The 19,286-nt window shown below is 33.8% G+C and overlaps 1 protein-coding gene across 2 annotated transcripts in view; it reads left to right on the top strand.

The window, feature by feature from the left end:
- The window catches only part of LOC106141513 (calcium uniporter protein, mitochondrial), a 118,193-nt gene that overhangs the window by 2,903 nt on the left and 96,004 nt on the right, over nucleotides 1-19,286 (top strand). The window contains exons 2-3 of one of the 2 annotated variants that reach the window (XM_060944927.1): nucleotides 2,411-2,519; nucleotides 13,816-13,842. In XM_060944927.1, the coding sequence (XP_060800910.1) occupies nucleotides 2,411-2,519; nucleotides 13,816-13,842 (136 nt within the window). The remainder of the gene's footprint in view (nucleotides 1-2,410; nucleotides 2,520-13,815; nucleotides 13,843-19,286) is intronic. The other variant, XM_060944928.1, reaches the window with a different exon arrangement.

The raw sequence follows: 19,286 nt of genomic DNA, 5'->3' as shown, positions 1-19,286 counted from the left end.
ACTATGCTAATTGGCATTTGAAACATTTTTAGTCCGCTAAATCCCTCTTAATTTATCTCCATCATACCTTGTTTGTTCACTGACGCAAGGTTTCTTCTATGAGACACGAACGAATGTTGTTTGACAAAGGTCTTAAATCTTCAAACATTAATATTTCTGGAAAAATGTGATGAGGAAGCTAAGAAGATAAAGTGGTTCCGCTCGACCTTATCTAAAACTTGCAGCCGCAGATTATAGCAGTTTAACTTTAATGCTTCTAACCATCTGTTTCCCTAAACAATTATTATTGACAATGACAAAATATATTTTTGATATTAGTGAAAATGATAAAATTCAAGTTATATGACGTATGATTTCCAACAAAAGACAATCATAATCCAGGGGCTTTTAAATACCGTGGTATGGTTTGTTCATTTTACTAACCACGATGTTAAAAATTGTAAGGAAGTCTCTCGTAAGTTGCTAGATGTCCAGTAAATCGCTGCCTCATAATGTGAAATAGATTGCGTGAATGCTTCGTTGTTGCCAATAATTATAATTGACCATTCATTACCATCTATTTATTGTATTCGCCAACAAGTACTTATTGAATGAGGGTTGAATAAGCGCTAACAGGGAATTTATTTGACGACTGTTGTTGCCGAAAATGTTGCACTAGAAAACGTATTAAACTAACCATCGATGTATGAATTATACCTACCTGTAATCAATGTCAAAGGACTCGAGCAAGATAAACGGACGAAAAATTTTTTAAGCCAATATAAACTCTTGTAAATTTCTTGATTTTTACCAGTTTATTTTGCCGTGTGGTTCCACCGGCACCAATTTGAAAAAGAAAAGGCCACTCTATCTCATTTTCCATGGATGTCGTAAAAGGCGTCTAAGTGATAGGCTTATAAATTTGGGATTCTTATTTTTGGCGATGGGCTAGTAATCCGTATCTATTTGAATCTCAATTCTGTCATAAAGCCAAACAACTGAACGTGACCTATCGTTCTCTTCAAGACTGTTGGCTCTATCTACCCCGCAAGGAATGTAGACTTGACTATATGGAAGAGATTGTGGAAATGCGCAAGACGCTGTGGCCAATTATTGACCATAAATTACCGTCTATTCATTGGATTCCCCGACTAGTATTGAATAAGCGCTTTACATTTATTTAACTTTTGTCTTATGTATTTAGATTTCTGTGTCTAACATTATCACAAAGCAATGTAAAAGGTGACTCTGAATGATGAATATGACTTCAAAAATCGTTATATGAATAATAAAACTGATTTATTACATGTTTTAATCTTATCAAACATCAATAAGTATTTTTAAATTAATTGTCAATATTATGTAATTTAATGACAATGTTTACACGTTCGTAAATATAGATAGAATGATAAGATAATGATCTAAATAGCATTGTATTTTACGATAATTCAAAGCACGTCGCTCATAAAATTTTAGAGGAGCGTCTTGATAATTGTCAAGACGCTCCTCTAAAATTTAATAAGATTATAATCTTTAAAACCAATGCTGTTTCTGCTGTTTCACAATTTCATATTCGCAAACAGTCTAGGATCTATTTTATCTAAAATTGACTCTTAAACCAATTTATACCAAGATACAAAATTACTTTTGTGTTAACTCTATTTCCTATACTGCATGTTCCTAGTTGCGTCCGCCACAGCAATATTTTGAGGTCAGGGTCATCTAACTTTTGTGTTTATTTAAAAATAGGAAATTTAATGACCCCTAGGCAACCAATCCAGGTTTCTTACCCGGCCCGCTGTTGCTAACATGCGATACACTATAAGCCCTCGCTCAACATGGCCTTCTTTAATTATTGTTTCTAATAGTTCGTAACTATAATTTACAACAGAGTAGTTTTTTTTTTAACTTTGTTATTGAAAATTGGTCTCCAGACTATCAGTGAGTTACAACGCTGAAGTACAGCACTACTACACGTATTACGGTCTTTAAACTTTGAGTAGATTATATCGTAACTAATGAAATTCAAAGCACACATTCTGTCCAATTTACGAACATTTTGTTACTAGCTACGAGTGAGTTAAAGTAGAAACGTGTGGGTATCAGTTTGTTTGAAATTCAAATAGGGTTTGGAGACTTTTTCTACTTTTAAGTAATAAGTATAATGAGGTCAGGATATGACGAGGAGTCATTATTGGTAATGAGATATGGTTTGACAGTTGACGGCTTGATGATGGAATTGAGATTCAGATAGTGACAGGTTGCAAGCCCATCGCCTAAAAGAAGAATCCGAAGTTTTATTAGCCTTTCTCTTGATTGGCTTTTACAATGTTAAAAAGGAAAGAAGGAGCTGGATCACACTATGTTTTTTCTTCGCTACCGGTCTTGGAAAAGAATTTCACACGCTAAAATAATGATGTTTTTGCCACAGGAGTCATGGTGTCGGAGATGGCGGCCCACGCGTCGCGCTTTTTTCACAAGCATTTGCGTACATGGTTCCAAATCTTCAACTTCAAAAGTTGACATCGAGAAATCTGACGGTAAGAGCGATTTAACGTTAAGAATGAATCGAGCATCATAAATTTCAACAATACGAGTATAAATATATTACCTATAATCTTTTGACTTCACTTTCTTAGACGTATTAGTCAAATCAATTTTACAAGAGATACATTTTCTATGAAATTATGAGGTAGGTGACTTCTAAGAAGTAATAACTAACCCCAAAACTTTAACAATTTATATTTCATACAAAGGTTAAGAGACCGTCACCACGCTACAGTTATTTTCGATTGAAATGTTACAGGCTCTATACATACAGAACTTAAACTATATAATTAGATACATGTTTAAGCTATTCATAAAATTATTATATTAGGTACTATATTTACTAGCAATAATTTAATAGTTTTTATTCCAATACAGATCACAATTTACGTAAGCAAAGCTTATTCAGTAACGTCAACGTATCGTTATTTTAAAGACTTATTGCTACTAAGACTATCGTAACATGATTCTAATACCTCGAACTCTTCAAATACCATTTCGCCAAATTTGCCTGTTGTGGTTTTGGTTTGCTCCAAGTTTTCGTTGACATAATAGAATTTCTTCTCAAATGTGATACTGTCATTAGATTTTTCTGATGAAGCTTTTTGTTCACCGTCATCTTGTTTTGACAATTCTTCATTTTCTTCTGTAGGCTTTACAGTTGCTATAACCTTTTGCGTTGGCAATTCATTCTTCTTTGAATTTAAGTCGTTGTTTTTTTTGACGTCAATTATAATTTTAACTGGCTTTTTGTCTTCGTTATCTTTATTTTCAAATGGTGTTTTAACAATTCCTTTATTATAACTTTCTAGTCGGCAAATTTTATTTTTAACTGAGTTTTCATCGTCGTAAACTAGAGGAGGATCATCTAGTTTAGTTTGCTGATTCCTATACTTGCAGCTACGCAGGTTTTTAGTTTCGTCTGTTCCTGTCAATTCTAAGCGACTGCTGCAACTATTTGATTTTACTAATTTGAATTTAAAACCAGGAAACCCTTCCGCATTTTTATTATCTTGATTTTGATTGACAGTGTCGGGAGGAGTACTGTATTTCTGTTTTTCTGATACCTTTTGTTTATGTTTATCTGCAGTCAAACAAGAGCATTTGTTTCCACGACATTTTGTTTGACATGAAAAGCAGTCACGGCTGCAATTTTTCTGTAAGCTTTTGATTTCTTCCATTATTGCTTTTGTCATGGGACTTACAGTAGAGCCAGGTTTAGAATTTAAAACTTTTCCGCCATAATATGTAATGGAAGTGCCACAATCTCTTATCTTCTTCAAGATATCCGGGCTAACATATTGGCTTTCACAACAAAAATCTTGACTCATTGAATCACAAAGATACTCATCACTTGAACTGTAGACATTATCTTTTAAATTTTTATGTGAATAAGGACTTAAACCTTCTGTTTCGTATTCATTGTTAGAACTTAGGTCTCCACTGGATACACCGCTTGATAAGCTGGCATTATCCCATTTTTTGTGGCCATAGTTTGTGTCAATAGTTAACTGCCTGATGACTTTTTTTCTTCCTCCCATCTTGTTTCCTTTCGAGTCCTCATTTAAATTTCTGTAAGAAGTAGCTCGTCTCGTTAATCCGATATTTTCGTCTATTAATGGCGGATCAGCTTGACTCATAGGCGTTTTCATTTTCAAAGTATCCTCAAAAAGATTTCTTACTTTCTTAACAGTATCCGGATTTGGAAGTTCCTCTTCTATTATTTCTTTGTTTACTCTTATAGGATGGTAGAAGAAATGTCTTCGAATTGCGTTTTTGGATCTGTCAACATGTCCTAAATTACTGTCATTTTTCTTTAGCAAATTTGGTGATATTTTGCAGGTTTCTGTATTATTGTTTTTTCTGGGTGCTGGCTCCACTTTCGTTCTAACTGGTTCTATTATAACAATATTGTTATTTACCAAAAGTTCTTGAAAACTATAGTCCTGTAAGTATTGCAGTAATCCATCGAATTGTGCTTCTTTTCGATAGTTTGCTATCATGCTATTCTTAAATAATTCTGACTTCATCACCTTGTAGCGAACGTGATCAAATTCATCGCAGCCTTTTTCATAACCCTTAGCTTTAATTAAAGTTGCTTGAGTTTTTTGATTCTGGTTATCGTCACTGGTCAGTTCTACAATTTCAATTTCAGGCGTATCTCTGCATTCTAATTCAGGCTTTTTAGGCTTTGGTTTTTCATATACAATATCTTCCGATTTCTTTTCAATTTTCTCCAATGTAGATTCTTCTATTTCAGAATCGCTTTTTACTTTCTCAGTCTCATCTTTCCAAAGATTTAATTTCGTTTGGCTTATTTTTCGGATACTGTCTACAATTTTGACACTCTCTAAAGACTTAATAATGCTTCCAACCGATATTTCAGTTTCATTTTCATCAGTTTTTGTATCTTCTTTAGAGGCAGTTTGCTTACTATTGTAATGTTCATTGGTACTATTATTATCTTTGTTTAAGGTTTCCTCATGATTTTGTTTACAATCTTGTTTATTTTCATCCTTTGAATGTGTTTTTTGCTCTATAAGTTTGGACCAATAACTTTTTACTGAATTCAGTTTTTCTTGGTACTCTATGTCAGTTTTAATAGCATTATTTAGTTTTTCTTTAACAATTAGTTCGCCTTTACAATCATGATTTTCTTCTTTTCTTTCGGAACATATGTCAATCTTACTATTGTTTTCAGAACTATTATCTAATTCAATATTTTTATCCATGTTATTATTGGAATTGTGTTTATTATTTTTGGAATCAATAACGTGTAAAATTTGAGGTCGTGTCATGTTTAAATTTCTCTTTTGGATATCTTTGTTGTTCTTGTCATTAATAATTAACTTTGGTGGAGGTTTGTCGTATTGGTTTTGTGTGTATGATACACTTTCCGGAGATACCTTTTTAAAGGTAGGCAAAGTGGTTTTTACCACTTTATTTAATTTAATAGTTATGAAAGGATCTTTCGGAGTAAAATAACTAGATGTATCCACGCCGCTATTCTCAATTGTAATCTTATTGGGTTGTTTACTTTTGTCAATATTTTCTTGCAGGATTTTGGTTGGTTCTACAGTTGAAACTTCTTTTGTAGTCAAATTTGGGATATTTAGAGTTTCTTGTTCACTATTCTGTTTTTGATTATTCTTAAAATTTTGATCAAGTGGTGGGTCAATAACTATAGTTTGGTGACCACTTAAGGGTACCAATGCTATATTTGATTCAGCTGATGTTTTAAATGACTGCACTCTAGATAGTAAAGAGTGTGTTTTAGATACTTCAGAGTAAGATAACTTATTTGTTGATGAGTCGTTTACTTGCTTGTTAAGACTTTTTTCAACAGTGCTGGGACTAGGAATACGATGAAAATCATCATCTGCTGGATCTCGTTGTCTTAGAGAATAATGCTTTTTAATTCCAACTTTTCCTTTTTTATCTTGTATACTTTTACTGATATTGTCGTTGGACAGAGACTTTGTTATATTTACTTCTGGTTTATAAACGGAATTGGTTATCTTCAAACTTTCTGCTTTTGTGATAACTTTATTGTTTCTTATTGTTCCTTCTATTTCATTTATTTCTCTTTCGTTTTGATGAGTATCTGAGCTATAATAATTTCCGTACCTGTCCTCAGCGTTAGAGCTGTCAACAGTTATAATAGATTTCAAATCGTCTTCAAGCTTTGCAAAGCTTTGTATAACGTGAGGTGTTTTATAATCTGGCAGATATACACTTTTTGGATTTCTGTGATTTTCTTGTAGTGACTGAGCTTTATTTAATTGCCCGTAATTTTGATTGCCTTTGGACGATAGAATTTCTCGGAAATGCGTTTGAGCTACTTCATAAGTATTTTCACAAGGTATGTCTTCTGGATCCTCTTCTCTTAATTGAGCATCTATTCGCTCAGATTTTCTCAAACATTTACTGATATTGATATCTGGCAATGAGTAATATTGGTTTTCTATCAAAGTTGTTACAAAAGGTTCGGTTGTTATATTCTTAATTGATGTGCAGTTACTTTGTATAGAATGTCTATCGTTATCTATGAATGAATTGCTAGTATAAATGTCGTTACTCTGTTTTTTATGAACTTCGTTAAATATATTTCCACTTTTGCTCAAGAATGAATCTCTTTTTATATCTGCGAACGTCTTTTTTTTGTTAACTTTGGTATATATAGGATCACTTTCTTGATGATTTTCTGTTGTAACTGTTTGCGAAGTGACTGATGTATTTTCTTTGAAATGTGAATCGCAATATTCGTCGATTTTTTCTGCCAAAGAATTTGCTAAGTATTCTAATTTATGTGATTTGTCCGTAGATGATGCAATAGAGATTGAAATGTAGGAAGTTATACTATCAGGAGGACTTGATAACGTTTCGTCGTTATCGGATGCGAGGGACCGAACGTCGTCTTCTTTTTTTGATTTCTCTGCTGTTATTTCTTTAGGTTCTTGACTTTCTCCTTCTTTATTTATTATAGACACATTTGTGTTAGAATTCCTGCTCTGAGATTTTTCACGCTGTGTTATGATATGTTTATCTCTATCGCTGTGAGTTGTTGATAGGCTATCATTAGTAAAGGATTTTGGTGTATTATTTTTAGATCTCTCTTTGTCTTCGTTGTCAGTGTCGTGGTCGTCTGTTGTTACGTATAGTTCTTTACTGTGACTTGGTGAAACTGCAGATCGCTCGGTTTCAGGTGAAGAATTACCTTTATAACTTTTTTTATGTGCTTCAAAATTGTAATGCTTTCTCACGTAATTTGAGTCAAGGCTATCGATTTCGCTTGGGTTTCGTGAATGCCCAATGCTATCTTCGGACAAGTTCGTAGGTTTTGTTTCTTCGTTAAGATTAGGCCAACTTCCACTAACAGATCTAGTATGATTACTTTCGTTTCTTGATACTGCGTCTTCTTTTTCCAATGTATTACTTGGTGGGTCTAGCTGTGTTTGGTTTTCCCTTTGTTCATTAATGTCACCAAAACAGGATGCAGTGCTGTCTTTGTAAATGCTTTCTAAAACTTCTTCTTTTGTTTGATATTTTGCTCGTCCGGGTAACCTGGAAAATTAACAAGTAGATGTTATATTGACGTTCAACTATTTGTGTGCGAAGGTGAAGTATAAATGGAAATTTCATTTGCTATGTTGTAATAAAATGAAAAAAACCTTTTATTTTGTCAATTGAAAAGAGTTCTTACTATGAAGCATTGCTTCGCTTGCGTTTTTAACAAATGAGTTGTTACATATACGCAACTTTATAACAGAGTTGAGCATTGGTTTTATGTTTTTTAATGTGAGTTTGTGACGTTTTACTAGTAAGAATCTCGTTTTTTTTTCTGTTACCGTTGGAATTACTTAAAGGTAAACAAAGTTTAATTACAAAAAAACCTTTTATAATGTTTCTTAAATATCAACCGATTTATCCTCTCCATAATAGTGAGGATGTTACCGAGAGAACCCTAGGAGGAAGATGGAATTGCTGTGGCACGCGATAACTGGGAGTGCTTAATAAAGGTTGATTTCTAAAACTTTTAAATAAAGATAATTGTGAAGATTAAAGCTACTTTTTTTCCGTTTGATTTTGATAACAATAGAAAAGTTAATATGACGTGCCAAACCGCGGGTGAAAGCTAGTATGTATATTAATATTTACCTGTCTTTAAAGCAAGGCTTGTCGAATAGGCGGGCGCGAGGTATGAGCTGGGATCTTTTGCTCTTCGCGTGGTTCTGGATCTGAAGGTCCGTGAAGGTCTCCTCTCTTATGACCGCTAAACTTCTACTTCGCCGTAAATTCGACCCTTCCGGCTCCTTGTGCTTGCATAACCTTCCGTAGCTACCGCTGAACTCTGTGTCGGAATTCGAGAATCTTTTCTGCAAAAGTTCTTCAGCTGCCTTAGATCTAGTAAGATGTTGATAGAACTCGTCTTGAGGAAGTTGCACAGGAAGCTTATAATATTCAGCTAATTTGCTTTGATATTTATCGTGTTTTTTGTTCTTACTTTCACACGTGTCCTTGTCTTTATCTTTGCTCTTTGACAATTTCCTCTTTTTAGGTCTTTCTTCTTGGCTTTTTTTAGATTCAAGTGAATTCCGCGGTCTGTCAAACTCTAGTGTTTCCGTAGGGTTCTCAAAGTACTGGATATCACCGACTGTGTTCGCGGCAGACTTGTGCTCGTCTTGACTCGATTTCCTTTCGACAAATTCTCGAAGGCGGCTTCTTGTGGAACTGGTGTTGGACGTGACGCTTTCTGGCCGTTTGTATGGATATTCCAAGTTGGAGGACGACCGTCTGAACAGACTTGTCTTTATCGAGCCGAAGTCGTTATCGTCTTGACAAGAAGCCGTTGAGAAATTCTGTGTTCTTATACGGTCAACGTGATTCTGGCTAGAATACGACGCGACCGAGTCCACCGAGTGCCTGGAATTAAAGAAGATTAGATTAAGATTTATGTTATTAGGGCCTCCAGATAGTGAAGTTTGTTTAAGATAGTTCACTTTTGAGTCATAGAAAAGTGATGTCACCTATGGCTATTGATAAAGCGTTTAAATTAAACATTGAGGATGAACCTTTGTTTATAAAAGGCTATGATCATAACAGTGGGGGTTAGTGGAATTTTGGGTGACATGAAACTGAGTGTGATATTGGCTCGTAGCCAGCGCACTGTCGCATCCCGATGTTTTGTTTGATGTCAGATATTATACGGCAGAACACCCTTGTTGAATGTGAAATAATTGTACGCGATCTTCACACGTAAATGTTTAAATTACCTAATTAACAATAGAAATCATAAATGCAACTGCTAGTTACAACACCTACAGACAAACATATTGTAAAAAATCATTTGAATACAAGGAACACAAACTGCTTACTATTAAGTAGCTGAAAATTCTTTGATTTTATTTTTACCGTCGCATACGAATGTGACAACGCGTTCTTAGAAAATTAGAAACTTTACGTGCACGATTTATTTTTTAAGTCTTCTGGGCAGCTCTCCAGATTCCGAAACGGTGGTAATAAAACGTCGGCGACTTCCCTGTAACTTTTATGGGGAAGTATTTTAAGGAAAATGCCGGGAAAAGGGATTGCATGATTTAAAGCAACCACCGGGCTATGAAAAGAAAATTAAAGTATTTTTGTTTAATTTCTACTAATAAATTGACCTACATTTTTAAAAAATTTTGATATTTTTAAAGTTTTGATTTACATAAACTGGTGAATTAATATGATATGTAAAATAGGAAAACATGCTTGAAATAGAATTTTTAAGTCTGTATTTTAGGGCTAGCTCAACTGATTTGTACGCGAGTATTAATTTCTATTCATTGTCAAAAAAACTACGTTTCGTGTCATGTTCACTGCAAAGTTAAAGCGTTTACAAACGATAGCACCAAGATGTGCTCGATGGATTGTCTTTGTAAATATACATACTAGATATACAACATAGTAAGCAGCAAATGGGACTCAAGACATTAAAATCTTCATACTAATGACCGACACTCTGCCGCCTAGACTATTTGTCAGTTTGCCAAAATGTATGTCTTTGTAGTAAAGGCGTCTGAATTATTTAATTAGAGATGATTAGGGAGAAGCCGTTGATTAGATCGAGACAAGTGTAATAAATGAGTTTAATCTATTGACTGTCTCAATCCCAAATGAAAACAAAAATTTTGTTTATCTAGTAAGAATATTTGGTAATTAAAAATGTCACAAATATGTAGAAAAAAAGGGTCATTAAATAAAAGACAAACATCCAAAAAAAAAACAGTCGAATGTTTTGAATCGCCCCCTTTTAAAAAGTCTTTTGACTAACAGTCTAGCACAGAATGAAATTGAAATTTCCTACAAATTTGATCATCATCAATTTATATTGTAATTTTAACTTCAAATTGTTAATATAAAATTAACTTGTACTGGGTTTCAATTTCTGCTGTTGGGTCGGATCTGAGTTAATTAACATCACTGTTAATAAACGTACTCTTTCATTTAACATTGTGCATTATTGACTTACGCGTACATATTTGAGGTTCATTATATGTTTAGGTATTATTCTATACCATACGTTATCTTAAAAAATGCTTTAAACAATGAGAAGAAGAATACCTAAATATATTGTTATTATGTCTGGTCAAGATCTTTTACGACCCCACCCTAAACCGACGACTTAGCATGGTTGTAAGGGAGCGGATGATTGCGAGTGTAAAGCAATACCAGTATGAAAAGTACTTGATGTCCTCAAAAGTCTTAATTATATACTTTACGCAAAATTTCAAGAAGATTGGTTCAGTACATAACGCGTGAACAGAAACAAACAAACTGACTTTCGCATTTATAATTATTTATATTATTATTACCTAGGATTAAGTATAAGCAAAAATGTTCAAATGTTCTTATTAAAGGTAAGTTTGTTATGGATGCACTAAAAGCTAATATTATTTAACTGCTGGGCTAAGCAGTCATTTAGCTAAAAGTCATTACGGTAATTGGAGGTAGTATAATAATGGAGCTTGTACGCAAACATAACTGCTATGACGTGAACACGATAATCCGATTATAACCACCCATTTCTAGAATTAATTTGAAGTGAGTCTTCTAAGTGGCATTTTGAAAAAAGCAATCTATTATTACTTTGGATTTAGCATACAAACTAACATTAAAACATAGAGGGAATAGCAAAATCCCAATGAACTTAAAAACCTATCTTTATTAGGTATATTCATTTTAGTATCAATCACAATAACGCAAAAACTAGCGTAAGTTTATGTTCATCGCTCGTATGCTTACATCGACATAATAAAAGAAAGATTAAATAGTGCTGTGGTACAACTGCTGTAGTTTCGTTCTTTTTCGTTTCGTTTCGCTTTATATATAGGACCTCTTCTTTGTCCTGGAATGAGTCCCGGTTACATCCTAACTTTTCCTAGAGAGGAGCCTGCGGGTGCGTTAATGATGATTTGTGTAAGTCTGGTTTATACAAGGAGCAACTCTTTTCTCACATTCGCATCCTTTGCATGGGAACCTAACCCATATTGAATCATGGTCAAAGCTGTACTAGATGAGTCTGCCTAGGTATTCCATCAGCCTTACGACATCCACGGGAAATAGATGGAGTGGTTTTATTCTAAAGTGCGAGTGCCTGTCACCACACGATATAATATTTGTAGGACCTCTTTGTGCGGTATTTATGGTTTCGTTTCGTGTTTCTTGTAGCGTTACTGATGACATCTTTGGTCAAACTAATTAACAGGACGAGAACAATTTGCAATGCACACAACAAGACAATGGCCCATCAGAGAAAGGAAGCAGTTTTTCCATAGAGCGGTAACGACTTTCCGTTTTCCGCATATAAGTATAATAAATACATTTAAATTGTCACGATACAAAATAAATTTTCGTTTAGTTCACTTTACATTTAAGACTAGACAATATAAGTGCTGTGTGGGTCCTGCCACAAATAAAAAAATGGACTACTTCATCTCTTTCCAATGCGATTCTTCTTAAAGGCGATGGGCTGGCAACCTGTTTCTATTTTAATCTCAATTCTATCATTAAACCAAACAGACTGTTGGCTCTGTCTACCCCGCAAGTGCTAAACTAGATTGTATGTATGTATGTACTAAACAAAAAATAATGTTAAAAATGAAAAATCAAACTTAAGATAATGTTATCATATAAACGTGGGAACATTCAGTAGGTACTATTTTATTTGAACCCCTGTAGAAAGGATGTAGAGAAATTAGTTTTGTCTCCCGTCTGATCTACCAACCTATAATGGATCAAAGTGACGTGTAACCTTTATTAGGGATCCCATACAATGCCCTCTATCTTATGTTGAAAGAAAAAAATCAACATTATTATCCCGGTATTTGCTAAAGTCTAAGCTTGATTGATTATAATATTTACTGGTCTAGAAAGTAAGACTGATGTTTATCAAAGGATATTTGCGAGGTAAGTGTAGCGCACTGCCATGTAATCAATCTTTCTGGCAAACAAATAGAACCGGGATGTTGTCGATAAAGAAGGAATCCCGTTACGGTCAAGTGATTTTGATCGGACCCTCCGTTTATGATTTACTTTCTTTTCTTGTAAATGTATTAGAATATCTTTATATTTAATATATTATCATCAAAAAAGCTTATAAACATGGGATTCCTCTTGTAGGCGATGGGCTAGCCTGTCACTATTTGACTTCCATCATGAAGCCATATAGTTGATCGTGGCCTTTCAGCCTTTTCAAGACTGTTGGCTCTGTCTACTTCGCAAGGGATATGGAAGTGACTGTATGTATGTTTGTAAAAAATAAATAGTTTGTTCAGAGGCCATGATTTACTTTATTGATTAATTTTTTAAAATGTCTTCGATATATCAGAAAAAGAAAAGCATAGTTAGGTGATAAGGAAATGATGAACAGAATATAGACACACAGAGAATACAGTGACACATTTTACTTGTATGTCTTTAATAATAACTATTGCATTGAATACAAGTACATACTGCAAATTGCAACATAAGTTTAGACACGAGAAAAGTTAGTTCTACCGCTTACCATGCTCTTAGACTAGACTTTGTTTTGAATGTTTAAGTAGATACGTGGTAAGACAAAGGTGAAAAGATATTATTATATCTCACGTAATACCCAACCACAGTTCTTACCCTAGAATAAAGCTGTTCCATCACACGGGGTATCTCTGTACCAAACATAAAAAATAATTATTCCGTTACCTAGAGCTTCGTAATTTCAAACAAAACAAATACAAACGATCATTTTCTTTAGAACGTTAGTATGGATCTTCAAGCCACACTGCCACGCTTGCGATCGTAAAAATGTGCTCAAATAATATCAAAGTATAATTACATGATAACGAACACCGCAATTTTCACTCATGTATAAGTCGTTTAAATACAACTTCGATGAAATACTGCTGGCTGTGGTGCCAAGAAATACAATAAAATTAATATGAGCCTGACAAAGGTCAATCATTAAAGTCATATTCTGTGAAACATTACTTAATGTTTTATAGTAAATGGCGGTACGAAGAAAAGCTATTACGAATTGCTTTTTCGAAGTAGGTATAATTGGCTCGAAATCTCAAGTACTTATAGTATATAGACAAATCAATTAAATGGTACAGTCAACCGAATATCAAGTTAACCTGCATGGAATTCTGTCGCGATTATGCAGGCGAATTTGAAGATGATTTGGGTGCCTTAATGTGCCGTTGACTGTACCCATTATTCGGTGTATTTATTCCTTAAATTATTATTAAATTATATTTTGTTTTCTAGGAAAAAAGTCGAGCAGCAAGGCCGAAGGTAAATGGATTGATTGTTATCTATCCTCCATACTAATAATGCAAAATTATAACCACACTAATTTTCTTCTTATGGTATGAAACTCCTTTCCTACCTTATCCCACTTTTGACGAGGTTGGCACGGCACGGCATGTTATTTTCCTACATAATACTTTGTCACTTTCTATCTTTCTAGAAATATTTCTTTTTCCTCACAGTATTATAACGTATTCAATATTGCTTATCTACGAGTACCTATAAGCTTTTGTCGGATTATAAATAACTATTGATTCCGCCCGTCTTCACCCAAATTTTGTGCGCCAATAAATTGGAGTCATGAAATATGTTTGTTTGTATGAAATGTAAAATACATACAAACATATAATCACGTCTTTATCCCTTACGGGTTAGACAGAGCTAAGATTCTTGAAACGACTGAAAGGCCACGTTTAGCTATACGGCTTAATGATAGAATTAAGATTTAAAAAAAGGTAACAGTTTGCTAGCCCAACGCCCTAAAGAAGATTCCAAAGTTTATTAGCTTTCCTCTTAGTTGCCTTTTACGACATCCATAGAAAATTCCATAGAGTGGTCATGTTCTAAAGTGCCGGAAACCGTACGGCAAAATCTAAATTTTATTTTTTTTATTTTATTATTATTCAACATGGTTTGTTGCTAACAAACGAGGTGAAAGGTTAATATTGAGGGATATACCTCCTTCATGGTAAAACTAAATTTAATCTCTAAATGTGTGCATAGCTTTGTTTATTACATTTCTACGTTATTATTTCGTGCGTGAGTATTTAATAAAATTTAATTGCATGCTGAAAACCGGAGCAGATTTATAATGGTATAAATGTTACGAAAACTAAGCAATAACATTTTCATTTTGTCACATGTAGATGCTTAATTAACTCAGTTTTTTTCAGTTCCTTTCGTGATTCCGTGGAATTTGGTATCGGACGATTGTTCGCTTAGCGTCATAATAACTTTATTGGGCACTCAAAACTGATTCCTGATAATATTTTTTCGGTAACTCAGAGCCTATTTAATGTATTTTATAGCATAGAATGAAGCATTCCGTTGATTTCAATTATTCCTGCCATAAATGATACCGCACAAAGTCTTAATATTAGTCTTTGGGGATAAAGTAATCACAGGAACAAAATTTGATGGGATTTGTTATCTTTCCATTTCTTTCATATCTCGACAGGAACAGATTCATTTTCAAAATTATCAATACAAGGATCACTTATTAACGTCACATAACTTAGATCTAATTATATCTACTACCGCTTCCAAAGCCTATGTGTAGAAGAAGCGGCGGAACAAAGTACACTGCAGCATTTTCACCTGACGTCAAACCCTAATTTCATTTAATTTTTTGTAGAGTGATTCAACTACGGCGGAGTGAAGCTATAAATGTTATATTTCAATCAAGATTCAATTTAAATTCAATAAAATAATCAAGTAAGTTTTAAATACAAACTTATATCTTTGAGTATTTAAAACTTTAAAACATTAGTACGGTATTGTAAGAGATTACCATTTTCGAATACGAAGTTGTTTATTCTGTGCAAATAAAATCTAAAAAAAAAAGAAATGATTGTTTCTCGTTTCTACAGTACGTCATTACCGTCTGTCTGTTTGGTAAATGACATAGGTATTTTGTATTTGCCATGACGAATGACTATCGCTACTTATGACAAGCTAAAAATATCTTGAAAAATATGTTTTTCTTCTATTGACTGTCGTTAGTGTTTGTTATATTACTTCAATACAAATGCGTTTGTATTTGTTTTTTTTTATTGGAAAAGAGTTAAATTTTGAGTCACTAAAAGGCTTCATTAGGTAGGTTTATTACGATAAAGTGTCTAAATCCGTGTTAAAAGTCAACCGCGGAGAGAAAAACTGTACTTTGGTTAACGCTAGCCCGACCGCTCTTTTTCATTTTAAAAGGGCTTGCCTACATAAAATATTGCCTGCCAGTGCGGATTCTCCATATAAAAAAAAGTGAAATACATAACCTGCCAGTTATAACGGTCTCTTAATGAAATTTTTGTTCCGTCGCATCGAATGCTCGTTTATTTTAAATTTAGAACATTAAAGATAGAAGTTTTGCAATCCAATGTCAGGCATTATTTCGGGACAGAAAGCAGATAAAAGACAGCTGTGATTCTAAAATTGAGTCTGTTTATTGCTGTGGTTTAATATATGATGGCGAGAATGTAACGATGCATTACTTTTATTTGAACGAAAGTTATGACATCTATTGTAAATAGATATTTTAAGAACTCGTTTAGATGTAATAAAGTTTAAACACTCCCAATTGTTATTGAAAATCCCCTAGCCACTTCGAAAGTGTAATCATAGTGATTCTGCTTATGATTACATTATGATAACGCAAAAAGCATAACTTTTTATCGGCTTTCCCGTGACAGCCCAGTTGCCAACTGTGCCTGCATTCAATTTACACTATTAATTATGTACGCAGTGATATCCACGGTACACTCAACGATAAAAATGTACTGTAATTAGGTATATATGAAACTTCAGAAAGTGGTCTCCAGTCCCCGAAACACAGAAGCCGAGGGTGCAACTGAGGACACGCAAAGATGAGAGACAATTTTTGCCTACTGGATATGCTGCATAACGTATTTTTGTTGTAATCACCTGTTCCACTTAAACTGTTGGTCTTTTCAATAAAAAAAAAAAAAAAAAAAAAAAAAAAAAAAAAAAAAAAAATTGGTTTTATTGACTCATTTCAGCAAATATTATGTACATACATCGTTCATATAAAAGGTGTTAATACATTTTCTAATCTGGTCCAACGCTCAGCCATCCACCATCAAACTAAGAATAAACCTGTATCTTGATTGGTAGAAGGCATCACGGAAGATCCGGTAGGATGTAATGATGTTTGTTTATTTAAGTTGAAGTAAAATGTACACTGATTTAATAATTCCCAAACTAGACGAATCTGTATTCTGGGAATTATTTTGAGTTTACACAATAGTTAACTAAGGATAGATTTTTATTAATATGTATAAATCAAGATAAACTTAAAACTATTGCAATAACGCTCTAGACCGCCTTGTGGTAACAATTTATGTACAACGATGTGAACATCGTATATATTAATAAGAAAAGATACGTGGACTAAGTATATTAAATAAACTTCATTAATAATTGATATTATTTAGGCAATAGATTTTCCGTGTCAGAGTAATTTAATGTCAAAAGCCACTCTTTAATTTTGAATTTGACAACACGTTTTGTGCAAGGGTATATTTTTAATATTTTATTGGCCTTATTATACATAATACAGCTAATTACTTCAAAATGCCGTGCAGCAAAAACAGTCCTATGTGGTGGTGTAGAACATACTAGGTCCCATCTACGCTTTCGGGTATGTAGTGTCGGATCATACACCAACTGTGAGTGCTTACGAAGCAGCAACATGGAGATAAATAGTTGCCTGACTGTCATGATTGATATCTCTGAAAATAGTTGTTGAGTAGGGAACCGAAAAGGCTTTTTGATCATAACCTTAAGGACCGCTCTTTGCGCTCGCTCAAGCGGTAGCAGCGTTGTTTTTACAGCTCCACCCCATACTGCGATACAGTACGTTAGAATGGATTGGCATAGCGCAAAGTATACGACCTTAAGGGTACTTAAATCGGCAACAGAGTTTAAATTTCGGAAAACATAAATGAGTTTCCTTACTTTGTTTTTCAAAAAAGCAATATGTTGGTCCCACTTAAGATATTGATCTACATATATTCCAAGATATTTAGCGGTTGTGGTCCTTGATATGACTGTGCATGTGCACAGGGAGTTATTATTGAATGTTCGGCATTTATGAGCTTTAAGTGAGAATTCATTATCTAAAGGTAGGGTAGAAGCATTTATAGCAAAGGTTATATAGTTGCTTTTGGCTAAGTTTAGAGTTAATAAATTTGAATCAAGCCAAGACATAACTGTGGACAGAGCTAATTCTGCATTTGAAAAGGCTTCACTCCAATCCCGACCGTTTATAACAAGTGCTGTGTCATCTGCATACGTGTATATTTGACAATTAGGTATGCTTAATTTACAAAGGTCGTTAATATATACTAAAAAGAGGGTGGGACCGAGAATTGAGCCCTGCGGTACGCCGAAAACTAGTTCCTGTTGATCACTTACAATATCGTCTATTTTTACACATTGTGTACGATTTAGAAGGTAATCACGAAATATGGAGAGAGGGAGGCCACGTATTCCAATGCATTCCAGTTTTGATAAGAGAAGTGGGATGGAAACGGTGTCGAATGCTTTCGAGAGATCGAGAAACACGCTGAGACATCTTTGCTGGTTATCTAAATATTTTATGACATTATTCAGTAAGCCATGCAAAGCGTCTTCTGTACTAAGGCCAAAATAAGAATATCTGTGTAACTGTAAAAAAATACTATACCTTTTAAAGAAAGGTTGTGTTATAAAAACGTTAAATTTTAAGTAACTTACATGGAGAAACAAACACGCCCTGTTTTTAATACGAAATTGATGTCTTACTTTTGTGATTGATTGTATCTACTAATCAAATATTGAGAGAGTCTTGCTGGCTTCGTTGCGATCTGTAAGTTGCGATGCATGTAAGGCAAAAGTTATAGAACTTACTGACCACTATTTAGATACTAATTGACTTTGTTCTTGTGTCAGTCAGATCTTGAGAATTTATTGAACAATCACTGTTTTTAATTATATAATTAACTTTATATGGATAATAACTTCTCTTAATATAAATTAAAAAGTTCAAAGAATACACTGTACAACGCTAAGTATAAGTCAAAATTACAAACACTGAAAGTTTTTATGAAATGGTTGTTTCAAAGAGCTGTCAAAGATACCCCTAAGGTCGAGCCGGTAAAGTGCTTGTCTGAGTGGTTCCATCGGATGCAGCGATAAATTGGTGTAAATGGACACTATTTTAAAAAGACAAAATTATATAAATAACTTGCTAGTTACGGTCTATTTTTGCAGTCAATTTTACCCCAAAAAAATTTCTTGGACTAACCCCGAAAAGAAAAGAAAAACTTGAACATTATCATATTTCTATACTCTAATTTACATCTATCACAGTACCAAAATATAGAGTTTAACAAAAGCAGAGCCGACAACAGACTGAAAATCAATAGATATTCCGAGACAAACATTGGTGACTTATCTATTACACCACGTTGATGTTTCATCTGAAACTTCCGGGGCGCTTAGTTGCTATCTATTAACTAGATGACGTGCCGCTACTATTTGAGTCGCTATAAAATGAAAAGTGTCACTAAAATAACCCAAGGTTGTCTATTAATGTAAGAAATCTATTAATAAAACTTTCTTTAATAATAGTAAAGAGTTGTTATAAAATTATTTCAAGATCGTGTAATTTTTTGAAAAGATTTTTTTTTAATCTGTCTATTATTACGTAAGTG

The sequence above is a fragment of the Amyelois transitella genome, chromosome 7 (genome assembly GCF_032362555.1).
Source record: "Amyelois transitella isolate CPQ chromosome 7, ilAmyTran1.1, whole genome shotgun sequence".
In the NCBI taxonomy this organism is placed as follows: Eukaryota; Metazoa; Arthropoda; class Insecta; order Lepidoptera; family Pyralidae; genus Amyelois; species Amyelois transitella.
Note: the sequence above shows the minus strand (reverse complement) of the source record. Positions and strands in the feature narration are given on the sequence as shown.